This window comes from Suricata suricatta, chromosome 2 (genome assembly GCF_006229205.1).
Source record: "Suricata suricatta isolate VVHF042 chromosome 2, meerkat_22Aug2017_6uvM2_HiC, whole genome shotgun sequence".
Lineage (NCBI taxonomy): Eukaryota > Metazoa > Chordata > Mammalia > Carnivora > Herpestidae > Suricata > Suricata suricatta.
In genome coordinates this window covers 60,618,860-60,631,767 of record NC_043701.1, presented here as the reverse complement: position 1 = coordinate 60,631,767, position 12,908 = coordinate 60,618,860, and the positions used below count along the sequence as shown (strand labels likewise).

At 42.1% G+C, this 12,908-nt stretch overlaps 1 protein-coding gene across 1 annotated transcript in view; it reads left to right on the top strand.

Annotated features, from left to right (window-relative positions):
- The first annotated feature begins 11,838 nt into the window (after positions 1–11,838).
- The window catches only part of SLC26A4 (solute carrier family 26 member 4), a 55,389-nt gene continuing 54,319 nt past the window's right edge, over positions 11,839–12,908 (top strand). The window contains exons 1-2 of the mRNA XM_029956737.1: positions 11,839–11,941; positions 12,687–12,853. Coding sequence (XP_029812597.1) covers positions 12,690–12,853 — 164 coding nt within the window. The 5' untranslated portion in view covers positions 11,839–11,941; positions 12,687–12,689. The remainder of the gene's footprint in view (positions 11,942–12,686; positions 12,854–12,908) is intronic.

The following is a 12,908-nucleotide window of genomic DNA, read 5'->3' as shown; positions in this document are numbered from 1 at the left end:
AATGATTAGAAACAGAAGGCAGCTTGATGCTTGTGATGCCAGATTTGTTCAACATGTGATTCAAAAGCCGAGGAGAAGTTTTTCTGGCCGTTCTCCCAATTAACAACCTTTAGCTTACTTAAAAGCCAAGATCCGTGACTCAAAAGAGCGTGCTAGGAAGAAATTTTTGACAGATAAAATTAGCTATTCCTGGCAGCATCAAATAACATATATACATACACTCATGTACCTTTTTTTGAAATGAAGCTCAAAATATACCAAGATCTAACCCAAACTACTCCCCAGGCTCCAAAACTCAATCATAATAGCTAATGTTTATCAAGGGCATACTATGTGCCAGGCATTGCATTTAATTCTCACATCAGCATTGTGAGTTAGGTACTATTACCATATCATCTTCAAGATTTTATATAACCTGAATAGCGGATTTAAACACCCTTCAGTGGGTTAAGTGCAGCATATTAAGAGTGCTGACACCTGGGTAAGAAGAACATCGACCCTGGCCTTTGGCTATTAGGGAAGGCGCCACCAAAGGGGCAAGGAAACCAAGACAGGAGCTAGGGATGATGAAGAGGGGAAGGAGCTCCAGGCAGAGGAAGAAGCAGGCCTCCAAGGCAGAGAGAGCCAACTCAGTACCATGGGGTGCAGAGGAGAGGACAATGGAGAGCCATTTTGAGAACTTTTAAGCTAAGAATGAACCTGACCAGATTTGTATTTTTAAAACTGTTTTTGGCTGGTTTGAGGAATAAGTTGTGAATAGAGCAAGAAAGAAGCAGGGAGAACTATTAGGGGCTAGTGCCCTGGGGGTAACCCTGACCTACACTGAGCAACACGGTGGAGATGCAGAGGAGTGGGGGAACTGGGGGGTTATTTAAAAAGTAGACTTGAGGGGCACCGGGGTGGGGGTGGGGGGCTCAGTCAATTAAGTTTCCAGCTCCCGACTTTGGCTCAGGTCATGATTTCACGGTTCATGAGTTAGAGCTCCACATTAGGATCCATGCTGACAGCACAGAGCTTGCTTGAGATTCTCCCTCTCTCCCTCTCTCTCTCTGCCCCTCCTCTGCTGGGTTTCTCTCTCTCTCTCTCTCAAAATAAATAAATAAATTTTAAAAAATATTTAAAAAGTAGACTTGACAACAGAGTGACATCAGAGGCAACAAAGAAGACAGAATCGACGCGTTTCTGCCTTGAGCAATTGGATAGATGGATGCCATCCACCAAGATGGAAAATTCAGGAAGAGCAGCACATTCAAGAATGGAGTTGAAAGAAGGTAATTAGTTCCATTTTGACTGTGTTGAGGTACTCATGCAATATACAAATTCATAGGGAGATCATTCTTTATGAAAGAATAACTCACACGAATTATTTTAATCACCCAGTTCCCCTAATATGTTTTCCCCTAATATATTTTTATAAGATTGATTCACAAAATTTTTATATATGTGCACCTTTTGAATAGAATATATTCATCAAGTAATCCACAACTATTGAAATGCATACATACACACACACCCACACTCATAATTTATCTTATCACTAGAGCATATCAAACAGCATATTATTTCTTTTTAAATGATTGACAAACTACCATGTTAATACAACTTTTAAAAACCTCAGGGCGCCAGGGTGGTTCAGTCGGTTAAGGATCCGACTTTGGCCCAGGTCATGATCTCACAGCCCGTGAATTTGAGCCCTGCATCGGGCTCTGTGCTGACAGCTCAGAGCCTGGAGCCTGCTTCCGGTTCTGTCTCCCTCTCTCTCTGCCCCTCCGCCTCTCATGCTCCGTTTCTGTCTCAATAATAAATAAACATAAAAATTTTTTTAAAAACTCAAAAAATACAAAACTATATAATATTTATAAGTATGAACTTACATTTAGCTTAACAGAGATACAGATGGTTACATGTAAAAGTACTATAGATACTTTATATAAATAATATATTTCATAATATGAAAAATGTTACATAACATTACTTCATAATACATCCATATATTTCTTCACTCCATCAGCAATGACATCCCAGCAGCAATGAGCACACCTATGCCCACATCTTGGGTTCTAATAGTGTTCCCCAATAAAAAGAATGGGGGGAGGTTCCTCAGAGAAATGGCAGATTCAAGGACTGGTACAGGAAATACATAAGATAAGCCTGGAGGGGCACCTGACTGGGCTCAATCGATAAAGTATGTGACTCTTGATCTTGAGGTTGTGAGTTGAGCCCCATGTTGGGTGTACAGATTACTTAAAACTAAAACCTTAAGAAAAAAAAGATAAGCCTGGAGCATCTTACCAAAGCCAGAAAGGAGGAAGTGCTCCAAAAACAAAACCAAAAACCACCCTACATTGATGGGGGCATATCGAAGGGGCAAAGGAGCCAAATGAAAGAGCTTTCAAGGCTGGAATAATTTGATCAACAAAATAAATGAATATTCAATTCTAATAGAAAGTATAAAATAGTTGTGATTCCATACAGACATAAATAAATAATTGAATAAATGAATAAATGAGGGGGTGACACAAATCTCTCTTACAAAAGAATTCCAAGTAATCTATGTAGATACTCCACCTTCAAGGAGATGGGGGTTAACTCCCCACTCCGTAAGCGTGGGCTGCATATAAGAACTTCTTTCCAGAGAGTACAGTGATAGGGGCTGGGGTCAGAGAGAGTCACTTGAAAGTGGAGAAACCTAACAAACACTAACTTATCCAGGTGATCAAGGTCAACACTGTATAAACAATAGTAAATTATACTGATACTGCATATCTTTGATATGATATGATAAAAATGGCTCCTGGCCTGCATGGTTTTCCTCCCCTAAAAATCGTAACACTAGTCTAACTTTGAGGAAAAATCAGATAAATTCCAATTCAGAAGCACCCTACAAAATACTTAGGTAATTCTTGACAAAACTGTCAAAGTCATCAAAGACAAAGGAAGTCTGAGAAACTGTCACAGCCCAGAGGAGCCTAAGAAGAAGATAAGAACATTAAACGTAATGTGGTATCCTGGAACAAAAAAATGAATGTTTGATAAAAACTAAGGAAATATGAACAAACTGTTGATTCTAGTTAATACTAGTGTATCAGTATTGGGTTTTTAAGTGCAGCAGATATACCATGCAAATTTAGGGTGCTAATATGAAAAATTGGCCACAGGGAATATGAAAATCTCCATACTACCCTTTTCATTTTTTTGTAAATCAAAAACTTTTCCAAAAGTAAAATGTACTTTTATAAAGTCTCTTGCTTCCATCAGAACCTAGTTTCTGATGACTCTTTCTAGACATCATCTGTGTTCATACGCAGAGATATTGTCTGTCCATTGGCCCCTCACTATTCTTTCTCCACTTTACTCTGATCTGTGCCCAGAGGACTGACCTTGTGAGCAATGAACAAGCCATTTGGCTCCTTAGCTGTCTGGCTTCTTCCAGTAGGATTTGGACGACAGAAAAACAGAGGGGTGGGCAAGATCCAACCAGCAGAGATGAGAGATAGGAAAGGGAGACGTCCGGATATTTATCGACCCTGCCCCTTCCTTGTTGGGCCTAGAATTAGCTGGGCTTCCATGCCTCTATCAAGGGCCCCAGTTCCTTCGGGGCAGGCCCCCTCCAGGCTCTGAGCTGTGCTCACAGCTTGGGCCCCATCCTCCCTCAGGCTAGGGTTGCTGACAGCTGTCTTCTCAGACAGTAGACAGCTGACAGGTCCCCCAGGGTAGCCCTGAGGGGCTTCATCATTGCCTTGCTGGTTTCCCTGACCAGCCTACACTTTTGTATACAGTCTCTTCATTAGCTCTATCTTAGTGTCTTACCTCTTTCTTGATAAGGCTCTGATTAATATCTTATGCAAATGTGTGTTCCCTTCCTTTATACAACATGAGCATGCTATACACACTCTTTGAACTTTGTCTTTTTTGCATGTATAGTACACTTTGGGTTTCCTTCCATGTCCATGTATGTTGACCCACTTTGTGAGTATCCCATAGTATTTTATTGTCTGTGTATATCATACTTTAAAATATTATATCAAAAGTGAGAGGTTAAAAGCTGAAACTTAGCAGAGGGACCAGGAAGCCTGGGATGGGGGAAGAAGATAGGACTAGAAATTCTATATATGAGGATGAGGAGAATTGACATTGCTAAAGGCCTGGAGAGCTTAATTTAAGAAGGTGGAAGTTAGGAGTGGATCAGTCAGTTAAGCATCTGACTCTTGATTATAGCTCAGGTCTTGATCTTGCGATTCATGGGATTGAGCCCCATGGAGGGCTCTGTGCTGACATCTCGGAGCCTACTTAGGATTCTCTCTCTCTCCCTCTCTCTCAGCCCCTCTTCCACTTGCTCTCTTGCTGTTTCTCAAAATAAATAAACACTAAAAATATTTTTTATAAAGGTGAAAGGTAAGAGGATGGGCTTTGGAGTCAAACTGCTTGGGTTTATATTCCAGATCAGCCAAACTGAGTGACCTTGGACAAATTACTTAATCTTTCTGTTTGTAATTATCTATGAAATGGGAATGACAATATCCACCTCAAGGTAATCCTTATGCTCAAAAGCAGTTACATTGTCAAGTCAGCTTTCAAGTCAGAGCATGCTGGGTAATTTTGTGTATCCAGTGGAAATGGTGCCATGATCTTCCATCCTGGTCTCTCTTCCTGGTCCCAGCCCTCTGGTCTTTCTCCTCAGCTTCATCTTCCTCCTTCTCTGCACATCATTGCACCAATCTGTCCCTTTATGCATGATAGGCTTTCTCTCCCCCATAGATATTTAAAATTTACTTTTAAATGAAGAATTTGTAGATTCTAGGATGGTGTTGTCACTAATTTAGAATTCAATAGAGGAAGGATAAATAATTTTAAAAAGCACCTTCTTAATAAAGCAAAGTAGCTGTCAGCCAGTCAAAAAATACATATATAAACTGTCTCAGATGATAGGCTGTTGTTTTCTACCAAAAAGCAATACATGTCATTGCCCAGATTAATTTCTGCTCAGATCTGTACAAGCCACCTTAACTACTGAGGAGAACATCCTGAGCGTGAGGCACCACCAGTCCCCAAAAAGTAAAGTTATTAATCATATATGCAATGATTAGAAACAACTGAATAGGGGCGCCTGGGTGGCTCAGTTGGTTAAGTGTCCAACTTCGGCTGAGGTCTGATCTCACGTTCATGGGTTCGAGCCCCGTGTCAGGCTCTGTACTGACAGCTAGCTCAGAGCCTGGAACCTGCTTCCGGTTCTGTGTCTCCGTCTCTCTCTGCCTCTCCCATCTCATGCTCTGTCTCTCTCTGTATCAAAAATAAATAAAACATTAAAAAAAAAAGAAGAAACAACTGAATAAATTCTAAATATTAAGATTTTCCCCCTTTACGCATGCCATTTAAAAACTCGGCTACCAAATAAATAAGAATAAAAACATAGCTACCAACAAAAGTTTACTCAGAAAATAGTTTTCTAAAGAGTTCCAAGTATTTAGACTTTTTTTCCACCTCCACCTGAGTTCAAGGATTATCTGCATTTTACAGAAGAAGAGAGGTCTTTCTTTCTCTTTTATGACTTCTCAAGGGCTTGGAGCTGGCCTTTTTATCTGTCCACCTTCCCCCCTCCCTAAATGCCTGGTTTTAATTGCTCCATACATACGGAGGGCTCCTGGTTTGCTATCTCTAGTTCTGCCTTATCGCAACTTCAGCCACACTGCCTTCCTTTTCATTTCTCAAGCACCGCGCGCTCTTTCCTGACTCAGGGTTTTTGCATTTGCTGTTCCCTTTTCCAGGATGGCTGTCCTCTTACTGTTCAGATTACTCCTCAAATGACACCACCCCATTCAAAACAAACCTCCTGATCTTGGTTCTTTGCATTTTTCCTACCAGGAATTCCACGTGACATCGTTCTGTTTATTTGTCCCATAAATTTCATCATAACAGAAAATACCTGATTTACTGATTTGCATACAGTCACTGTCCCCAACGGAAGTCTTAAGTCCTTTGAGGGCAGGAGTTTTGTCAACCTGCTCACTGCTGTATCCCTAACACTTAAGATGGGGTCTGATACATGTAGGGAGCTCAATAAATACTGAATGAATAAAGAAGTGTATGGATAGATGAATGAATGAATGAATGAATGAATGAAATACTTAAACATCCAACGCAGGACAACAGTGCACATTAGCATTTACTTGAAACATTCCTCAAGTTTCCCTTTTCTCCCTCCATTGACAAACCACAGATGTGCAAGCTTAAGTTCAAAAGCTAAATACATTTGGGGGCGCCTGGGTGGCTCAGTTGGTTAACTGACTTCGGTTCAGGTCTCAACGTTCGTGACTTCCAGTCCTGCATCAGGCTCTGTGCTGACTGCTTAGAGCCTGGAGCCTGCTTTGAATTCTGTGTCTCCCTCTCTCTCTGTCCCTTCCCTACCCACACTCTTTCTTTCTCAAGAATAAATAAACAAAAAAATTAAAAGCTAAATGCATTTAAATAATAAGAAACTCAAATTGCTCTGGGTTTAAGCAACTATTCTATTATTTCATGCTAGTGACAGACAAGTTTCCAAACCACATGCCATATTTGGATTCATATTCAATGTGGTGCTTCCTTTACTATCTGAGACATTATTTTTTTTAATGTTTTATTTATTTTTGATACAGACAGAGACAGAGCCTGAGAGGGGAAGGGGCAGAGAGAGAAGGAGACACAGAACCAGAAGCAGGCTCCAGGCTCTGAGCTAACTGCCAGCACAGAGCCCGACGTGGGGCTCGAACCCACAAATGTGAGATCTGACCTGAGCCGAAGTCGGAGGCCCAACCGACTGAGCCACCCAGGCGCCCCATCTGAGACATTATTAAACTATATACAAATAAATATTAACACTAAGAGTTGTTTTAAATTGGAATGCAGAGTCATACAGTTTTAGAAAGATTGCTTTTTTAGCATTTTTCAAAGGATGGATTCTCAATTTTTTAAGTTAGTTTCATTCCTACCTAACAAATTCTCAATATTCCATCACTAAAGATCAAGCAATCAATAACTGAATAAGTATTTCTTCAGTGCCTATTACATCCCCATGATTTGCTAAGGTATTGTGTAGCAATACCAAAGAAGCCTAGCATTATACTCTAACTTGCAGATGGGGGGGGGGGGAAGATAAGCAGAAATAATTAAAAAAAAAAAAAGCCTGACAGTGATTATCTAGGTAATGAGATAAGAAGTGATCGCTATTTGCTAGTTTAAGGTATTTTTTAACTTGTCCAGTTACGAGCATGTCTTATTTTTAAATAAATACCATAAAAGGCATGTGAGATATTTATTTCTGTCTTCAAAGAGCATATCTTATATCTGGAGAGGGGAAAAAGTAACATACAGGAAACAAATAGAGAACAATTGAATATGACATTGGATGGTTACTAAAAAGCCCAATCAGTTGTTCAGAAAATGTGAGAGAAAGTTAAAGTCCTCTTAGTGTATAAAAATGGCAAAAATTTAGTGTCTACTGTCTTGAAAAGTCAGCAAGCAAAAGGAGAATAAAAGCTCAGGATTAGAGTTGATTTTCCCAGCCAAAATGACCACTTCTCCAGGGAGCTGATTTTTCAGAGTTTCTACCAATCATCAACACCAGCCTAAAACATGAATAATGTTTCTGTTTGAAATGTGGGCAACAGTGGGCTCCAAATGCTGCCTCCAAACAGAAGTGACTCCATTCAGTTCTACCGAAAAAATAATAAATAGGCTACACACATTACAGTTCAAAGGTAGAAGATGATAAACATCAGAATCTAGGTTGCTTTTGAAAATGGAAGTTTTTGGGCATTGTTTGCACATTTCCACTAGTTTGTACTTCTTCTATTAGAGAACGTTTAAGTTGTCTGCAAAAAAGAAAGTAAAAATTTATACTACAAATCTGCCCTCTAGACCAAAAAAGAGTAAAAAATGGGGAAAAAAAGGCCAAAAAATGCTGTTAATTGAATTCTAGCACACCATCAATTGTAAGAGGAGTCCTGATAAAATGTGGAAAATGTGCATGTTAGAATCAGTGTATTACACTGATGTACATTTTGTGACCATTTGATGAATGTCAGCTGCATCCCACAATTAGGAGACCAGTGTCCATGCTTCTTTCATTTATCATTATAGTCCTGGCTGGCATTATTAAGTGCTGAATTAATCCTTGAATGAATGAATGTGTAGAACCAATAATGGAGTTTGTCTTATACTCCAAATACCTATATGATAAGTAAGAAATGCATTAAATTTTTTTAATGTTCATTTCTTTTTGAGAGAGAGAGAACATGAGCAGGGAAAGGGCAGAGAGAAGGAGACACAGAATCCGAAGCAGGCTCCAAGCTCTGACCTGACAGCAAAGAGCCCAATGCAAAGCTCGAACTCACGAACCACAAGATCATGACCAGAGCTGAAGTCACCCAGGTGCCCTGAAATGTGTTTTAAATCAGCATTAATGGCTAAATAAATGCTGGAAAGTAATAATAATATTGACATTTATTTTGAAGTGGCACATTATCTCTTTGGAAAGAAGTCCTAGAAATGATTAAATTCTGATAAATAAGAGCCACCCACCTCTGTGTGAACGAGGTGAGGCTTAATTTGTAATGCCTACGTGAGTAATTTGAGGTGTTTAATATAACAAGAAAATTGGACACGGAGAGCAAGCTGTTATCACATCCTACTCTTCTCTGTTTTTAAAAGACAGCCAAATTCAGACCGATGAGAAATGCAATTCTCTACTTTTATAGAAACCTGTAAGGGGGATGCTATTCTGTCCATCCACCGTTTATTTCCTCCTTAGAAAAGACACTTAACAGAAGAAAGAAACATCTTCATCCAGGTACCTGCAACACTTATTATGGTGCGATGATTATTTTTATTTTTTGAGAAGGTGGAAAGGTGGTACAGAGGGAAAGAGAGAATCCTAAGCAGGCTCCACACCCAGTGCAGAGCCTGACACAGGGCTCTTGATCTCACGGGTCAGACGCTTACCCTACTGAGCCCCCCAGGAACCCCTGGTATGATGATTACTAAACCAGATTCTTATATAGAAAGATGCAGTTCAAAGAATAATTCTATTCCCCAAAGAAAGTTACACCCTTCCCTTCTAGTGTTCCTTGATAGTCTATTTTCTCCTCTGTCCTTCTGAAATCTCTACTTTGTTATTCCTTTTTTATTCCTTTGGATCACTACCACCACTTTGTTATTCCTTTGAATCACTACCACCACTGCCAAAACCGCCACTAAGTTCTAATACAAGTGGTCAACAGACCTGACAGTACCAGACCAAAAGTGTTCACAATACCAAGTAACTGGGAGCAGAAATTCCAAAATGCAATATGGGTTATATTTATATTTGCGTAAAACCTCCAAATTAATTTAATTAAGAATTGTGAGTCATCTAGGTGAGTTACTGTGGAACCAATGATGCAAGTTGATGATATGAAATTCTAGGCATCCTAGAAGATACCGGCAACATAGACTTAAGTTTTTTAAAACATTATAGACCAATATATAACTTAATTTTCAGTCTTTAAAAGAAATATGTTTTGGCTCTACGTTTATCTATTTAGAAAACATTGTAGAAGGTAATAATTCTTCCTGTTGAGGGAGGCATAATGCTTGCCTTTAAGGAGGTTTGGCCTGAAAAAAAAAAAAAAAAGAAGCTTTGCCTAGTGAGGGAGATAAGACTTGTATGAAAACAGAATTATGATACTATACTAAAGTAGATAGTGAAAGGCACCTTAAGAGCGAATCAGATAAGGGGCCAAGAGAATTCAGAAAAGGGACTAGATTAATTCTGACCGAGAGCATCAAGGAATGTTCGTGGAGAAGATAGTGTTTTAATTGGAGCTTAAAGCTTTGTGTGAGGTGCATAGAATGGAAACATGCAGAGTCTACTTGAAGATAAATACTTGCCTTTATTTCAGTGTAGTTGAGTTACACATCCAATAATATGTTACTTATAGAAAATGCCTGTACACTGTCTCTATATATTTATACACAGATGTACATATATGTGGAGAGAGATGTTTAGTTCATGTTTTAGTGCATGTCTAGTACATGTAGCAAGTTGTTAATAGATGTAAATTTTGAATAACATACATAACCTTACAGGGATAGTAAACCCTATCATAGGATGTTTAATAGCATCTCTGGCCTCCATCCACTAGATCTCAGTAGCATACCCCCAGGCATGACCACAAAAATGTCTTCAGACATTGCCAAATGTTCCCTGAGGGGTTAAATACCCTTTACTTAAGAACCACTGGTATATACGGTTGATCCTTGAACAACATGAGTGTTCAAGGTTTCCAACAGTGTGGAGTGGAAAATCCTCCAATAACTTTTGACCTCCCAGAAACTTAACTGCTAACAGCCTAACTCTTGATTGGAAGCCTTACCTCCGGCAACATGAATAGTCTATTGACACATATTTTGTGTGATTTCTGTATTATATGCTGTATTCTTACAATAAAACAAGGTAGAGAAAAGAAAATGTTATTAAGAAAATCATAAAGAAGAGATAACATTTACAGTACTGTACTATACTTATGAGGAAAAAATCCACTTGTAGATAGATGGTCCTGTGCAGTTCAAACCTGTGTTGTTCAAGGATCAACTGAACAAAAAAACCTCTCCTGTGAGTGGATAGAATTCTATGACATGGATTTTTATTTTTGGTTCTCATCTTCAATGGTTAACTTTTAAAAAATAGTTTAAGTATTCTCTGCATCCAGGGTGGGACTTGAACTCAGGACCCCGAGATTCAGAGTTGCATGCTTTTCTGACTGAGCCAGCCAGGCATCCTTTAACCTTATTTAAGGGGCAAGTAAGTTTCTGAAAGCTGTTGAAAGCTGTTGACTCATTCGTTTATTAGGAAAATGCACATGCTCAGACCTGGTGGAATACAATTATAGGGAATTTACACTAGGGTTCTTCCAAGAGGAGTTCTGTTTCCTGGAGCTTAAAGAATTGTCATGGTCTGTATTTTCCAGCTAGGTGGGAAACTGCAAGCCGATGTCCAGAAGGTCCATAGTTTCGGACTCTCTTCTGCATTTACCTCAGAGCACTGATGATCGGCCAGAATCTTCCTGTCTACTAAAGTCTGCCATCTTTCATCTTCACCCGCATTAGTCAGGTTTAGCAAGATTCGTCCCAGCAGAAGACAGAACCCTGCTGAGGAAGGATAGATCCTACTCCCCCTCACTTCTTTCTAGTCTCTATTCTTGTCTAGTCCAGCTGATTCCTTCCTTAATTGCCCAAATGGCTGAGAAGAAAGATAGAACCAAACAGTCAGCAGGGTAAGAAAGTGAACCACCTGGACACTTGGTTTGGGTTGTGAAATTTAACATACAGGAGCACACACAGAGAGAAAAGCGCATACACAATGTATCTAAAATATATGAATAAGTTAATGAATTCTCTCTAACCACCAGCTACTGAGTACTTCTGAAGAAACACTTTCTAGAAATACAGAGCGTTTATGAAATACAGAAGTGGCCGCTGCTACTTTCCTCCCCGGCACCCGGGGCAGTAGGAGAGCTGTGTGCCAGACTCTGGTGCTTCTTGATTCAGGAAACCTAGGAGCCAAGGTCAAGGCTCGCAGCAGTCCTGTTTTCCCCGCAGGGCTCTGCTCTCCTGTAACAAATTTCTCTATTCCGCGCCTGACCTCGCAGCCTGCCTTAGTAATTGGGAGGTGAGTGGGGATCCTGGTGACACCCACTAAGATTTCCGAGTTGGGAAAGGGAAAGAATGCAGCTGGAGGAGTATAGCATTTCTTTCCCGGTAGGACAGATAGGTGAGGAAAGACGGCTGCCTTTGTGTTCCTCTTTTCGAGTTAGGTGTCTCTGTTGCTCCATAAATAAAACGTCTCTCTGCTTTCTGTGAGCGCTATAAAGGCACGGGAACGGCTGTCCCGGGGGCATTCCGGGCGGGGCACCAGCCGAAACAGGTGAGTTGGTCTGACTCCGCTCTGGCTCCACTCCCGGGAAGCAGCGCCAGCTGCGGATGGGACTAGTGTGGGGGCACGGAGCGGGCGGGCAGAGGGCAGTGCAGCCTTCTTTCTGAGAAGCTGAGAGCGAGAAGGGAGCTAGGAAAAACAGGCCAGAGGTCTCCACCTCCCCAAAGTTCTGCCCCCGGGAGAACTGTGACCCGCTGCTGGAATTTGCCTGCAGTGCACTCAGCCTCGGGCGCCGGGGGACGCGGCCTGGGGTTTCCACGCCCGGCCAGCGGGCCAGTGCTTCTCTCCCGGTGCGCGCCTGGGGACCTGCCCTGGGTCGGGTGCGACCAGAGAGAAGAGCTCAGAGTCTCCTTCCAGCCCTGCACAGGCTCCGGATCCAGCCCGGGTTTGGGGAGATTTCAGGACGCGGACAGCGCCCTGGCTGCCGGTGGGTGGGGACTGGGTCGAGCTCGAAGACCCCAAGGCGGGCCTCACTTCCTTCAGAGTCTGCGAGCCCCGGGCCGCAGGTGCAGGCGACGGGTCCCAAAGGTCATCACGTGCCCCCCTGCAGGCCGGTGGTGCGCGCCCGGGGGGGAGGGGTGCGCAGCGCCCAGGACGGCAGCTCTGGGATCGGCTGCAACAGGTGGAGCCAGTAGACAGCTAACGGGCGGTCGCCTTTTCCTGTCCCTTCCTCTTCGTCTCCTCTCCCTCCATGCCCGCTCCATCTCGTCCCTCCTCTTCGTCCTCCACCTCGCAGGTCATGGAAGCGCCCGGCCGCAGGTTGGAGCCGCCACCGCTCCCCGAGTACAGCTGCAGCTACGTGGTGTCGAGGCCGGTCTACAACGAGCTCGCCTTCCAGCAGCAGTACGAGCGGCGCCTGCAGGAGCGCAAGACGCTGCGAGAGAGTCTGGCCAAGGGCTGCAGGTAGCGGCTGCGCCGGGCCGGGCGCGGGCGGCTGCGGAGCCGTGCGTGTGGGCGC